General features: G+C 42.9%; 1 protein-coding gene across 2 annotated transcripts; it reads left to right on the plus strand.

The window, feature by feature from the left end:
* Nucleotides 1-278: 278 nt before the first annotated feature.
* On the plus strand, nt 279-14,558 carry LOC107780091 (uncharacterized). 2 transcript variants are annotated; one of them, XM_075244130.1, is made up of 4 exons: nt 279-870; nt 12,227-12,313; nt 12,390-14,096; nt 14,179-14,558. In XM_075244130.1, the coding sequence occupies exons 1-4, from the start codon at nt 520-522 to the stop codon at nt 14,230-14,232; spliced, it is 2,199 nt and encodes a 732-aa protein (XP_075100231.1). In that variant the 5' UTR covers nt 279-519; the 3' UTR covers nt 14,233-14,558. The 2 variants fall into 2 exon arrangements, with proteins under 2 accessions (XP_075100231.1, XP_075100230.1); XM_075244129.1 differs by having other exon boundaries at nt 12,390-14,298.
* Nucleotides 14,559-14,932: the final 374 nt, after the last annotated feature.

The following is a 14,932-nucleotide window of genomic DNA, read 5'->3' on the forward strand; positions in this document are numbered from 1 at the left end:
TACAGCAGCAGCTTACACAACAGCTTGTAGCAGCTTACACAGCAGCTTGTAGTAACAGCTTACACAGCAGCTTATAGTAGCTTACACTGCAGCTTGTAGTAGTAGCTTACACAGCAGCTTATAGTAGCAGCTTACATAGCAGCTTCCTTTCTTCTATAAAAAAAAAGAGATTTCAATTCATTATATACATCAGTTTGAGTTCGAATAATATATCAGTTTCTCTCTATACTTTTCTTTACTTTACGGTCTTTATTTTATAACACATAATCCAATTTTTTTTTCTTTTCAAATTTGTTTTAAATTGGGTAAAATAGTTTTAATTTATCACTCTCTCTTTCACCTGTGTACACTTCCGAGTTATTTTCCACAAACCTTAGTATTCTCTTTGTTGTTCTATTTAAAACCTAGATTTTGTTTATTTTACAAAATCTTGGTTATTTTGTTTGAAAATTGGGCAAAGAGAAACGGGTGACATTTTGGGGGGATTGAAGAAATTGAGGAAATTCGATTCACGGGTCAATGGGCATGATGGTTGATCCGGAGAGAGTGATATTCGATATAAGCTCTGATGAAGAAGTGGGCGGCGACGGCGGAGGGAGCGATGACTATTCGTGGATAATGGAACTTTTGGATGAAGGGGATGGACGCAAAAAGGACGATTCTTCTGACGATGTGGTGGTAGTGGGGGAAGTTATCATGAACCCATCGAAGCAAAATTTGAAGTCTGTAAGTAATGCTACTGCTAAGCCTGACGATGATGATGATGATTGTGTGGTTTTGGAGGAAGACCCAGAGAAGCCTGTTGAAGTTGAGAACGAGAGAGGTGGTGATGATTCTGATGATTTGCTTGTAGTTAGCGAAAAGGGTCAGGTAATTTTTTTATTTTTTATTTTTTTATTTTTTGCAAAGATAGCACCTTTTTTTTTGTTGATATTTTCCCAATTGATGTTTTTTTTCGTTTTTGCTTGCTTAATTGCTTCTTGTAGTGTATTCACTTAGTGCTGGCAAGTTCTAGTTTAGTAACAAAATGGCAAAGGAAATAAAATATAAAAGAAGATGGAAAGATTATGACTGTAGTGTTCCAAAAGAGCTGATATTTCTGATTTTACAGTTTGAATTTTTGCTATTAGCTTCTAACGTTTGCCGGAAATTTATTTTGGTGATATGGAAGAATCCTCTAATCTGTGAATGAACAGAAAAAGAAATTTCTCCATCTAAAACCCTATTGAAGTTCACTAGCTTTCAAACACATAAAGATCTTAAAGTGAGATACCTCCTTATACATATGTCATAAAAAGGCTACAAAGAAAAGCGTAAAGGTAGAAAACGGGGGAGGGCGGGTCACTAGGCGGAGAAAATGAGAGGGGTCACTATGTAATGTCTGTGTAGGAGGGATATATATAGATACTTTGGCTTGAGAAGTTAGAGTCATAAGTTTGGAGAATAAAGTAAAATAACAAATGTCCATTGGCAAGGAAAATTATGCCTTAAAGCCTTGATGACGACACTGATGCGCCTTCTAAGTGAGGCAAAGCGCTCAACATGTTTTGCGCCTCGCTTCGGGGCTTAAGCGCGCTTTACCCTATAAATTGTCCTTTTTTGGATAGGGAAACAGAAAAGGGTGGAAAATTTTGTAATCTGAACACTACCTGTGCATTTGGAAGCTCAATTTGTATGATACATTTATATTGTTTTTCATCTGGGTTTATAATTGGGCTCATAACAGGACTGCTTTTGCATCGAGTTCACTTTTGGCTGAGAGCAATTCTTATTTTGCGTAAAACTAGAAAGCACATGTTAACCTTGGTATGCATTATGAGATTTTGAACAATTATCGGCAAAAGAATCTTCCAATGTTGATTTTCTTTTTAATTTCAGCCAACGTTGAGTTTGGGGTTTTCAAACTTGCTCTCTTTTATGGAAGTATCGAGTTGTTTTTATGATTTACCTGCATCAGCTAGCTAGTGGTATCATATTGATAGACGTAGGTGTTTTTACCCAAATTTTAGATCTGGGCTTAACTAATTAGATTTAATAAAATAAAGTCAATCTTAGCCAATATTAATATTCAAAAGATACGTTAACTGATTTTGTAATAAGATAATATGTATATTATCCGAATGACATGAAATATTGACAACACTAATAGTATTCAATGACCCAAAAAGATGGGGATAACATTAAATAACAATAAATAGCAAAGAATGACATTTAAGTAAATAAGAACGTGTGTGTCACCCGAAAAGGGGTGAGATTTATGGATATTCCCTCTGACAATGATGAATGATTGATAAGCCTTCAAATGTTCAGATTGTTCTTGGATCGAGTGGAAAAGTTAGCCAATAATCTTAGGAAAAAGGTATACGTTGTATGTTTGCAATAAAGCTAAATTCTATAGAGAAAGTCAATGTGTTTTCTTACAAGTGAATATTTTATGTCTCTTATCATTGTGTCTCTTTTTATTTATAGGGAACAATTACCTAATAGTACAAGTACAGAGAATATCCACTAGAATATTCTCTTTTAATGACTTATCCTAAAATTAGCCGTTATTTACTCTGTCTACGATGAGTGCTCGACCTTGACCCTGACCTTCACTGACTCCTCGACCTTGATCTTCAATAACTTCATCGGCTTTGCCCTTCACCTTTTAAGAGACCACTTCGACCTTGGACAGGCCTTTATCGAAGTCGTACTGGTGACACGTGGTAGCCCATGAGGGCCTTCTTAATGCTAATATGCTTTACTCATATCAAAGGTAATTTTTGGCCCATATAGTTAGTCCATCTACTTGTTGAGGTCGTCCTCGCAGACGAGTTCAATGAGCGGATAATGTCATTCATGGTCGATCTCATCGGGCAGACTATATGGGTCGTAGTTGTCGTGGCGAGCAGGCAACGTAGCTCTTTGTGGGCTGCGTATTTCAAATCCCTTAAATTTTTCGGGTGATTTGTTGGAGCCATCTGGTCCAAGAGAAGGGGTGATGTCACGACGTCATGCGTCATGATGTTGCCTGTGTCCGACGCATCGCTTCGATTTGCGCGTGACCTTTGAGTAGATCTGCCGTTTCGATTCCGATGCCAATTATGGTGAGCCGTTTTAGGTTTGGTGCCCATTAAGAGAACGTTTCGGGTTTTGGTGCCTTACTTTCTATAAATAGGGGTTGTTAAACTTGGATTTGAAATTTCGCTCTCTTAAAGTTTTGAGATATCAACCTTTTTCTTTGAAACTTCTTTCCCAGTTCCATTACTTACACCGTACCCTAACCTCTCTTTGTTGTATTCTTCTTCATTATCTCAAAGTATGTCAAACATATCCTTAGATGCTGGTGAAGGGAGTCGCGTTGCTCCCTTGGAGGTTGTGTTTCCTACTCGTGAGGATAGTGTTTCCGCCATTGCTGAGGAAGCTTTCCTCGTTGGTGGGGGAGATACTCCTTTGTAACCCCGATGCCAGGTCTGTTCTCACCCGATTACTAGACGCGGCACCCGAGAATTTTCTATCGAGGACGACATCCAAAGAGTTGGTTGAATTCAAAGCCAAGTTTGGTCTTCCCGGCTGAAGGGGACGTGGTGCAGGTTCATCGTCCTGTGCTTTATACGCCTACCCCTTCCTCATCGGTTACTCGTTCCCTCTTCTTTCTTTGGTGGAAGAATTTTGCGCGTTTGCCCTACTCAGCTTGCACCGGATGTTTACAAAGTTATCAGAATGTTGACCAAATTTGCCGAGCTGGCCGGGGTCGAATTGATGCTGCAACATTTGGTGCACCTGTTCACCCCTAGCTTCTACGGGGGAACAATGCTAAACCTTCGCCACCGTGGAGGCAAGTGCTTGCTGGTGAAGATGGACGACAAGGCTAGTCGTCAGTTCTGGCTTAACTTCTTTTATGTCAGAACTGAGGACGTTGTGGCTAGCGTCGGCGGCTTCTCTGAGGCTTGGAACTATACACTTAAGTGGCCTGTTTTTCTTTTTTTGTTTCTTTGCTTACCTTGAGTTAGATGATTTTCCCTTTCTTGCATCCAACAACCAGCCTCCTTCCCTAGTCGTGCGTGTTGTCGATTAGGTCGAGCGGATTCTCCCTCACGCGTAGGGATCTATGACCGGCCGAGCTTTTTTAAGAAGTTTAGGCCAGCTCATCCCTCAACAGGTACTTCTCTTCCCTTCTCTTCTCTGGCCGTGGTCATCATACTCTTTGTCGTATGTCGGCTTACTTTACTAACTCCCATCTCTTTCTTTCCAAGGTAGGGGTCTTCTCGGAGGAGTCGGGCACCTGTGCCTTATTTTTGGAGGAAGGCTGCTATGCCTTTGGTTTCTGACCCCGTTGCGACCAACATACTTTCCGCATCTGCCCCCGTCTTGGCTACTGCGGTCGAAGAACTTGCCTTCGTCCCAACTGCTGCTTCTGCTCCTCAACTCTTCTCGCTGGTTAACGATGACAATGACGTTTCTCTCGACGATGGGTGTCTAAGGCCTCATAAGAGGAGGGCCGTAGATGCTGAGGGACAATGGCCATTGACTCTGAGGGGGGCGACTTCGTTCTTAGAGAGACGGCCATAATACATGTCAGAGAAAGTACTGGGGTGGATTCCGAGGCCCCACAATTAGAAGAGATGAATTTGGATGCACCGGTGCGTGCTAAGGGGGAAGCGGTCGAAGAGGAGGCGTTTGACGATGGCCTCGCACTTCTGAAGCAAGAGGAGGCGTCGTCCTCTAGGGCTACAATAGATGTCTCCTCATTTGTCGGTGATAGAGGAAAGTTTGTTGTTGAGGAGGGCGCCGAATCCGATTCCGACATGGATTTGGATGAGCTGAGGATGATTGATAAGCGCTCACCCAACTTGAGGTGAAGATGGAGGGGGGCTTTAGGACTATTGCAATCCCAATGGATCGTAATCTGCTTGTAAATATCGAGGAGGGTAATCCCTGTCTTCGGTCCTCTATGTTTTGAAGTCGAGGGCGTGACCCTCGAGAAGATAAACAATGTTACTTTGTCGAATAACATTGTCGGTCTCGCTCTCAGGGTAAGTACGACTGTCATCCGATCTTTTCCTTATGCCTTAGTTTCCTTGTAGGTTCTAACATCGTTTCTTTGTTTTGTAGACGGTTATTTTAGAGATTGAGAGTGCTCGGCGGAAGAAGAGGAGTAAAGAAATTTACGTAAAGCTGAAAGATAAGTATACAACTGCCGTGGAAAGCACTATCCAGGATCGATTCGCGAAGGAGGCGACGTACTGGCTTTGAACTTAGTCGAACTTGACCTTTTGTCAAATCGCGGCCGAGGGCAGGTAGGTGTTGTTTGAACTTGGTCGAACTTGACATTTTGTCAAATAGCGGCCGAGGGCCGGTAGGTGTTGTTCGAACTTGACTTTTTGTCAAATCGCAGCCGAGGGTCAGTAGGTACTGTTCGAACTTGGTCGAACTTGACCTTTTGTCAAATCGCGGCCGATGGCCAGTAGGTGTTATTCGAACTTGGTCGGACTTGTCCTTTTGTCAAATCGCGTTCGAGGATTGGTAGGTGTTGTTCGAACTTGGCCTTTTGTCAAATCGCGGCCGAGGGCTGGTAGGTGTTGTTCGAACTTGGTCGAACTTAACCTTTTGTTAAGACGGTTTTGATAAACGTAAGTTTCTATTACTTTGACGTTGTTGCTCTGATTACATTATTGGAGAAAGTTACAAACTTTGGGCATTAGTTGGCGTTCTAGTCCTGGTCTATCTAGTCCCTTCATTGTTCGACTTGGAGAGTCTTGGGGAGTCGGGAAATGAAAGAGAAATCAGTCCGGTCTTCGCATACTTGGACTCGAAGCGTCGCTTTCGTTGCCTCATTAATATCCTCCTTGAGAAAACCCTAATGGGACAAAACTTAGTGAGAGAAAAAAAGTATGCCTTGGGGGGGGCTTCTTCCTTTTAGAAGTTGAAGTATTTGAGGTAGCTGATATTCCAATTATTTGGTAACTGTTTTCCTTCCATTGTCTCTAGTTGGAATGAACCCTTGTTTGCTTTGGCTATAATTTCGTGCGGATCGTCCTAGTTTGTTCCAGTTTGCCTTCTCGTGGATCTCTGCTTGCTTGGGTTTTGGCTTTGAGTACGTAGTCCCCCACTTTTAGCGGTCGGACCTTTGCCTTTTTGTTATAGTAACGTTTCGCTTGCCGCTTATGGGCGATCATTCTTATGTACGCCATGTCTCTTCATTCGTCGATCACGTCGAGCTCTTGCCTTCTACTCTCGTCATTGCTAGTGCCGCTTGCATGGGAGTTCCTTAGGTTGGGCTCTCCGACCTCGAATGGTATAATTGCTTCAGTTTCGTAGACCAGAGAATAGGGTGTCTCTCCTGTGCTTGTCTTCGAGGTGGCTCTATATGCCCATAATACTTCTGGGAGTATTTCCGGCCATAATCCCTTGGCTTCTTCGAGTTTTTTCTTCATGATGTTTAATATGGACTTGTTGGAGGATTCTACTTGCCTGTTGTTCGCTGGGTGATAAGGGGTTGAAAGTATCCTCTTAATGTGCCATTTCTCGAGGAATTTAGCAGTTTTCTTTCCCGTGAACAGGGGTCCGTTGTCGCAACTGAACTCCTTGGTAGGCCGAATTGGCATATGATATTTTTCCATATGAAGGCGATTACCTCTTATTCGTGTATTTGAGCGAACACTCTTGCTTTCACCCATTTAGAGAAATAGTCAGTTAAAACAAGAAGAAATCGCACATTACCTTGCCCTGTCGGGAGGGGCCCACAATGTCCATTCCCGATCTGATAAACGGCCATGGGGAGGTGACCGAGTGAAGATGTGTGCCTGCTTGGTGAATTATTGGGGCGTATCTTTGACATTGTTCGCATTCCTTACAAGTTCTGAGGTGCATTTTTTCATGGTGGGCAGTAGTATCTTGCCCGTATGAGGCACCTAATGAGCGTTTGATCACCAGAATGAGCGTCGTAGTGGCCTTTATGGACTTCTTCGAGAACGCGTTGGGTTTGGTTTGGACCCAAACACTTCGCCATAGGTTCGCCGTATGTTCTCTTGTACAAGTCGTTATGAAGGAGGCTGTATCTGGCCGCTTGCATTCTCAATTTTTTAGCTTCCTTTTTGTTGTTTGGGAGTGTGTCGTCCTGCAAGTAGGTGATAATACAACAGTCCCAAGTTAAACTTACAGATCTTACCTCCATTTGGTCTAACGACGAATTGAGGAGATGGATTACACTTTTATCCCCGGTTGTGATGCTTTTGGTGGCTGCAGCCAATTTGGCGAGGTCGTCTGCTTCGACATTCCGAGGTCACGGGATCTGGTCGAGCTGGCATTTGTCGAAATTGGGCAGCAACTTAGAGATCTCGGTTTGATATTTTTACAACCTTTGTTCTTTGATTTGAAAAGTCCCTATGACTTGGTTGACTATGAGCTGTGAATCACAACAGAGTTTCAACCGCCTCGCCCCATATTTGAGTGCTAGTCTCAACCTTGAAATTACGGCCTCATACTCGACCTTGTTGTTAGTCATATCCGGGCATCTTATGGATTGGCGAATTACTTCGTCGGTAGGGACCTTGAGTATGAGTCCCAGTCCGGATCTAGAAGCATTGAATGCGCCGTCGATGTATCGGACCTAGAGGTCTTGTGTTTGAAGAGAAGCTTGAGCGGCTTCCTTCTTGACCTCATGGATTATCTTTGCGCTAAAGTACGTGACGAAGTCGGCGAGTTTTGCGACTTTATCGTTGTTCGTGGCTGATATGTTATGTCGTGCTCGCTTAGCTCGATGGACCATTTGGCACAACTCGGGTCTATGTAAAATGCTTCTTAAAGGAAAAATGGTAACGACCGAGATAGGGTGGCACTGGAAATAGGATCAAAGCTTCCTCGAAGCTACGATCAGTGCCAGGGTCAGTTTTTCGAGGTGTGGGTATCTCGTCTTCGGCTGTCGACAAGTGTTTTACTAATGTAATAAATAGGGGATTGTGTACCTTTATTTTTTTCCACCAGGACCGCACTTACTGCTACTTTGGAGACGGCGAGTTAGACGAGGAGGTGTTCCCCGGGTTCAAGCTGTGAGAGCAGAGGCGGTGACAATAGGTACATCTTAAGTTCTTGTAGTGCTTGTACGCAATCGGGCGTCCATTCGAGGTCGTTATCCTTTTTGAGTACGTCGAAAAATTTGTGAAATCTATCGGACGACCGCGAGATAAATCTCGATAGGGCGGCGGTTCGGCCAGTCAACCTTTGGACCTGCTTCTTAGTAGTCAGTTGTTCGGGTATCCTGTCGATAGCCTTGATTTGGTCCAAGTTGACTTCGATCCCTCGTTATGACACTAAGAAACCCAAAAACTTTCCCGAGGTTACGCCAAATGCGCATTTCTTTGGGTTTAGTTTCATCCCATACTGTCTTAGTATGTCGAAAGCTTCCCTTAAGTGGTCGATATGGTCTTCTTCCCTTACGGAGTTGACCAGCATGTCATCCATATATACCTCCATGGTCTTGCCAAGTTGGTCTTTGAACATTCTTGTGACCAATCTTTGATAAGTGGCTCCTGCGTTCTTCAACCCGAACAGCATGACCCTATAACAATATGTTCCTGTATGGGTGATGAACGTGGTTTTCTCCTAGTCCTCTTCTTCTATGAGTATCTGGTTATAGCCCGAGTATGCGTCTAGGAAACTCAGCAGCTCGTACCCGTTCGTTGCGTCGATGAGTTGGTCGATATGTGGCAACGGGAATGAATCTTTCGGGCACGCTTTGTTTAAGTTTGTGAAGTCTACGCGCATCCTCCATTTTCCATATTTATTTTTGACCATCACCACGTTGGCTATCCATTTGGGTATTTCGACTCCCTGGTGGAGCCATTTTCTAATAGCTTTTCTACCTCCTCGTGGATGGCATCATTAATGATGGGGTTGAATTTCTGCCTAGCTTGCCGCCTGACCTGCCTTATAGAGGGATAGAATAGGTCGACGTTTAACTTGCATGTGGCAATCTCCTTGGGGATGCCCGACATATCTGCATAGCTGAAGGCAAACAAATATGCATTAGTTATTAAAAATTAACTAAATTTATCTGGTTCTCGAAGTTTGCAGCCGATGTAGGCCTTTTTGCCGGATTGCAGGTATCTAATTGAATGGGTTTGAGGTCCTCTATAGTTGAATCCGTAGTTTCGAGCGTTTCGGGGCCTGTGATGACATCCCTGGTCTCTTCTTGTGTCGACATCGACCTTGTTGATTGCTATTCTTCTTTTTCCTTATCTTTCTTTTGTTGGATCGTCGAGCCATCCATGGCGATGCGGTAGCATTCCTGAGACGTGCGTTGTTCCCCGTGTATGCTGAATATTCCCCAAGGTGTTGGGAACTTGATCACTTGGTATGAGTTGGAGGGTACGACTCTCATAGGATGTATCCATGGTTATCCTACTATGGCATTGTATATTGGGAACTTAATCACTTGGTATAAGTTGGAGGGTATGACTCTCATAGGATGTATCCATGGTTATCCTACTATGGCATTGTATGCGGTGCATGGTCCATGATGTGGAACGTTGTCTCCAGAGTTATGCCACCGACAAGAACGGGGATTGTGATTTCTCATGAGGTCCGTTCACCTGCATTGTTAAAACCGGTTAATGTGATCCAATGTGTCACTATCTTGTCCTCGAGTCTCATCTGGGCGTGAACTCGAGGTTGGATAATGCACGCTCCACTCCCATCATCTATCATGATACGCTTTACATCAGTATCTGAAATTCGTAAAGTAATGACAAGAGCATCGTTGTGAGGGAAAGTCAAACCGTCGGCATCTGACTCGTCGAAGATGATACTTTCTTCGAGTCCATCATACCGTTCGTGGGTGATCGATTTTTTGAGCTTGTGAGTGGTGGTGAACTTGATACCGTTGATGGAGGCATCATCGTTGCCGCCAATAATCATATTGATGGTGCGGGCATGTGAGGGCGGCTTCGGTGGGCCTTGACGTTCTCGACCCCTGGAGAAGGTGTTCCTTCCCTAGTCGCTCAGCAGCTCCTTGAGGCGTCCTTGCTGCAACATGTTCACCACCTCTTGCCGTAGGGCGATGCAATCTTGTGTCTTGTGGAATTCGCAGAGGGCGTCGGATTTTCTGGTACTTGGGTCAGACCTTAACTTTGGCAGCCACTTCACCTTTGTTTCGAGTTTTTCCGGGGCGTAGACTATTTTTGTAGGTGAAACACAAGTTGTGAGCAAATAATAGGGGGTATACCTCTCTCGTTCCTATGAGTCCCCGTTCTCGGCCTAGATGAACCCTCATCATAGTGGGAGGAAGGAGGGACGGGGGCCCTGACGTAAAGCTGATGTCGTTCTCTGTTCACTATTTTTAGCCATTCATTAGTATGAACAAGTTCAAATCGATATGCACGATTATTAATTCATCTGAGAGGATGTGTTTTTTTCCCCTTAAAGCTGGCAAGGCTCACTAGAAGAGACATTCACTGAAGTTTTGAAAGATGTGAATGTCCACGACTATGGATAAGTGGAGGAGGGAACATCAGTGGCCGCGCATGGAAGATGAACTATCAGAGAGAAGTAAAGCCCTTGTCCACTCACGCCTCCATATCATACCTCGTTCCTGTACAAGAACATATGTATTGCTAAATTGATTGAACAATCAAAGTCTTTGGCAAGTTTACTGATTTTAGAGTTTTAGGCTTCTGAATAAAAAAATCTAGTAGGTACGAGATAGAGTTGGTGAGGCAAGAGACTTGAGTTGACTTGTTTGTGCCACATAGGTGATAGATGACTCCTTAGCTGCGCTATGTTTAGGAACTTATCTTAATTAACACTAGAAATCATGGTGGTCTGATTCCAAAGGATTTTGATTTTCTATTTGGACCACAGTTGCAGCACCAGAAGACAACACCATATGTAGAACATGTGTTTTTGATATTTCCTCTACCGAAGTGGGTGCAGTTAAATGGATTCCCTTAAGGACGGGGTCCTTTATCTCGACAAGAAGCTTCTATCATTTATCTGGTGGGAAGTCAGGTCAGAGGTCTCCATAATGCTGGCTCAAGCCTCAGTGACTTTAAGGTTTATGCTTCAAAGAGACAAGATCAGAACGGACAGATAAATAACATATACCATGGAATGTCTATCATGTTGCTTCTTCCATTTATATATTTGGCAGTGAATGCCTGAATGGCATTGATGAATTGAACTGCACCCTTACCTGTTTATTATTTCCGTTATGTGTGGACATATCATCATCTCTCTAGTTGAACCCTGGTAATTCATAACGGACATTGTCATACTGTTGGATTTCACTTATATACAACATTTTGTAATATTCCAACCCCTGTAATGAGGAAATTGTATACAAGGTAGGCACCTTACATCAGTTTGGATTTTGTCCACTCTTGCCATCTCTCTCTGCTATAAACTGTGTTTCTTACAAAAAGTCAAACATTGAAGCTTGGTTAACTTTTAACTGTACCATTTCCATGTAACGTTCCCTTAGGAAGTGAAACTGACTGAGTGATAGTAGTCTCCCTATCACGTTAGCTAGATGGTGATCAGAGCATACCATGGAGTTACGTGATTCGATGAATAACTTTATTTTAGATTCCGCTCAACCCTCCCTTTTTTTCCCTCCCTCCCTCCCTCCCTCCATACAATGTATTACATATTTATTTTTACCTAAGTATGACAAAGGACATTTTCAACAAGGTAACCTTAAATCAATTCGGGTTTTGACTGCCAAACCTCTCGACTTTTTTTCTTCCCTTGATATGAATTATGTGGATAACGTTACATCCCCTGCCCCTGTTCGACAATTTTTCCATTCTGGAGATGAGATTGTCTGCACCTTTATCTTAGTAAGATAACCCATGTAATTGAGGGAATGACCAATACATAAGTCATGTCTTACCTTGTCCCTCTATCGAGCTTGCTTAACTTGTAATCGATACTGAAATAGTTGTTTATGCAATAGTTCACCTGCATGGTCTTTCCACATGATGAAGGCTGGCTGTGTCCACTATGAGCATGCACAAAGACACATTGATGACTTATTCAATGGCTAATGCACTTAATGTAATCAGCAACATTGCAATTTTCTGCGGAGTAAGAAGTGCCGAATGGAAAATTCTCCTTGTTTGTTCCATGTACATTTTTACAAAATTTGTTTTTACAGTTGTCCAATATATGACTTACATTCTTTCTCTTGGGAGTTTGGAGGTGTTTTTCGGCCATTGATTTCTTCTGCTTGTCTTACTTTTTTCAGATTGCCTGCAGAGATTATCCACATCCACGACATCTTTGTGCTAAATATCCCTTTGGTTCTACTCCACATGAAAGGCACTGTGATCAGGTAATTATATCCTTTGTTTGAAGTCCATTTTTTGTGCAAAAATTTGTAATCTTGATCACTATTCTCTTAATTTCAGTGCCATTGTTACGTTTGTGACACACTTGCTCCCTGTGTCTACTGGTGCACTGGTGTTGCCCATTGTCATGCTACTGACAAGGAGAAGTATTGGAAATCACAGAGACAAAGCACAAGGAAAATTGATATAGCGCTTTTATCGGTCCCTCCAGGCCCTAATACTTCAGTATCTGTTCACCCACCCGTATCTAACCAAGCTCCAGGTTTGGTTTGGAGATCACCTAATTATCCGCCACAGAACCAAAGAATTAGACAAGCCCCAATTCGTCCTTGTTCTATGTCAAGCAGTCCTGGGTTACCGAATTTAGCGAGACAGCAACTTACTGATCGTAGAGACAAATTTCATAGCCATGTTGTCTCTCAACAGTTGCGCAATGCAAGCATTAACGTTAGTCCAAGGGACAAAAGGCACAATGTTAGTCACATGGGTCCCCAGTTTTTAACTATCCGAACAGCGTTCAAAAGGGCAGGGTCATCTGGACAGGCTTTGGCAACTGGTAGATCGGGGTATAATTCATCCAGTGCTAGTTCTGTGCCTCAATTTGGTGGAACTCATTCTTCAGTGGCTAGGTGGCAAGAGCTTTATGGCAGGGTGCCTGTAGGCTCGAATAAATATCTTGCTTCCTCCCAGCCCAATGCTGGTATACTTGGTGCTAGTTCTGTTTCTTGCCAACGTCAACTGCATCAACTACATAAACAGCCTGGTCTTGCGCGTGCCTCTGCAAATTATGTACCAACGGAACCAGAGATACGCTCTCAGCCCAATGCTGAGATACGTGGTGCTAATGCTGTTTCTTCCCAACATCAATTACATGGGCAGCCTGCTCTGGTGGGTGTATCTGCAAATTATGCACCAATGGAGCCTGCGATACCCTCTCAGCCCAGTGCTGGCATAGCTGGTGCTAATCCTATTTTTGTCCAACCTCAATTACCTAGGCAGCCTAGTCTTGTGGGTGTATCTGCAAATTATGCACTGATGGAACCTGAGATATCCTCCCAGCCCAGTGCTGGCATGCTTGGTGCAAATGCTGTTTTATTCCAACCTCAATTACCTAGGCAGTCTAGGTTTGTGGATGCATCTGCAAATTTTGCACCAATGGAACCTCAGATACCCTCTCAGTCACAAGTTAGTGTATGTGCAAATTCGGCGTCTTCAGAAGCTCCAGCATTCTCTCTACCCTATGCTAATTCATCACCTTCTCAACCTCACTTATCTACACTTCCTAGTGTTCTAAGTGAATTTGAAAGTTTTATTTCATCTGAAAATGCAGTATCCTCCCAGTCAAAGGTGGGTAATATGTACAATAACCCATTATCATCTGAAGCCCAAATGTTCTCTCAACTGTATGCAGCCGGAAACTCTACTAACAATTTGCCTCAGCAATCTTCGGTGTCCCAGTTGTCCAATCATCCAGATGATGGAACCTCATCTAGAAGTTCAATCCCCTGCAATGGCCATTTGCCTTCCCCTGCTAGGACAGGAAGTGCCTCTGGAAGCAGGCACGAGAACACTTATGCTTGCCAACCTAACCTATGTAGACAGCAAATTTCATCATCTGATAGCCAAAGTACTTCCCAACATGGATATCAAGGCGAAAATGATTTTGGTCTAAGTTTCGAAGATTTTGACTTTGGTTGGGAAACAAATGTTACCCAAACTAACAATTTGGGTAAGGTATATAATCCTAACCCTGCAAAGTCAACAGAGGTAAGCAGATTTTCTCAGTTAATTGAAAGCACACTCGATTTGGACGTTCTGTATGATGATTGATTATTTTCTGGACCTTCAGAGGCACCAGTTTCCACAGGATTCAACATATTGTCCCCTGAAGTTCCTCCTGTAGATTCTGGATTCTTTGTTGACTTTAAAGTGTTGGAGGAATTCTTGATGAAACATGGCCTTTCCGTTCCTTCAAAGTTTCTTCTTTTGAAAACAAAGTTAGGAATGCTTCTCCCCTCTAAGGGTAGAAGAGTACATATGGTTTAAAGAGGTAGGGTTAACGGGTTAAATATTCTTTTGGTGTAAACTGCTTTTGCATCTGAGAGACCAATTCCATTCACCTGTACATGGTACTACTAATTCTTATGTAAAGCTATATTAATAGCCAGATGTTTTCACCAAAAACCGACTCCAATGAAGAGATGATCTACAATTGTCAATTTTTATGGATATCAGTGCTTGGCTTAGACCTGATTGGTTTTTAGCAGTTTTGCATTAAGATTTCACCTGAACATGGTACTAATTTCTTATGTAAAGCTATCTTAATAGCAGCTATTTTTACCAAAAACTGACTCTACTGAAGAGCTGATCTATAATTGTTAATTTTTATGGATATTAGTGCTTGGCTTAGACCTCATTGGTTTTATGGCTACCAGTTTTTACCAGTTATCTGTCTAAGCTCTGATGGACATTGTTCCATGGTAGTTGTGCTAGTGGGAGGTAGCAGGTAGTGGCAGAAGCAGTATTTTCACCAAGGGGATTCAAACAATTATAAAGGTAAACACGCGAAAAAGATAAGGGGATTCAACATCTTATATATGTAC

This window comes from Nicotiana tabacum, chromosome 22 (genome assembly GCF_000715075.1).
Source record: "Nicotiana tabacum cultivar K326 chromosome 22, ASM71507v2, whole genome shotgun sequence".
NCBI lineage: Eukaryota > Viridiplantae > Streptophyta > Magnoliopsida > Solanales > Solanaceae > Nicotiana > Nicotiana tabacum.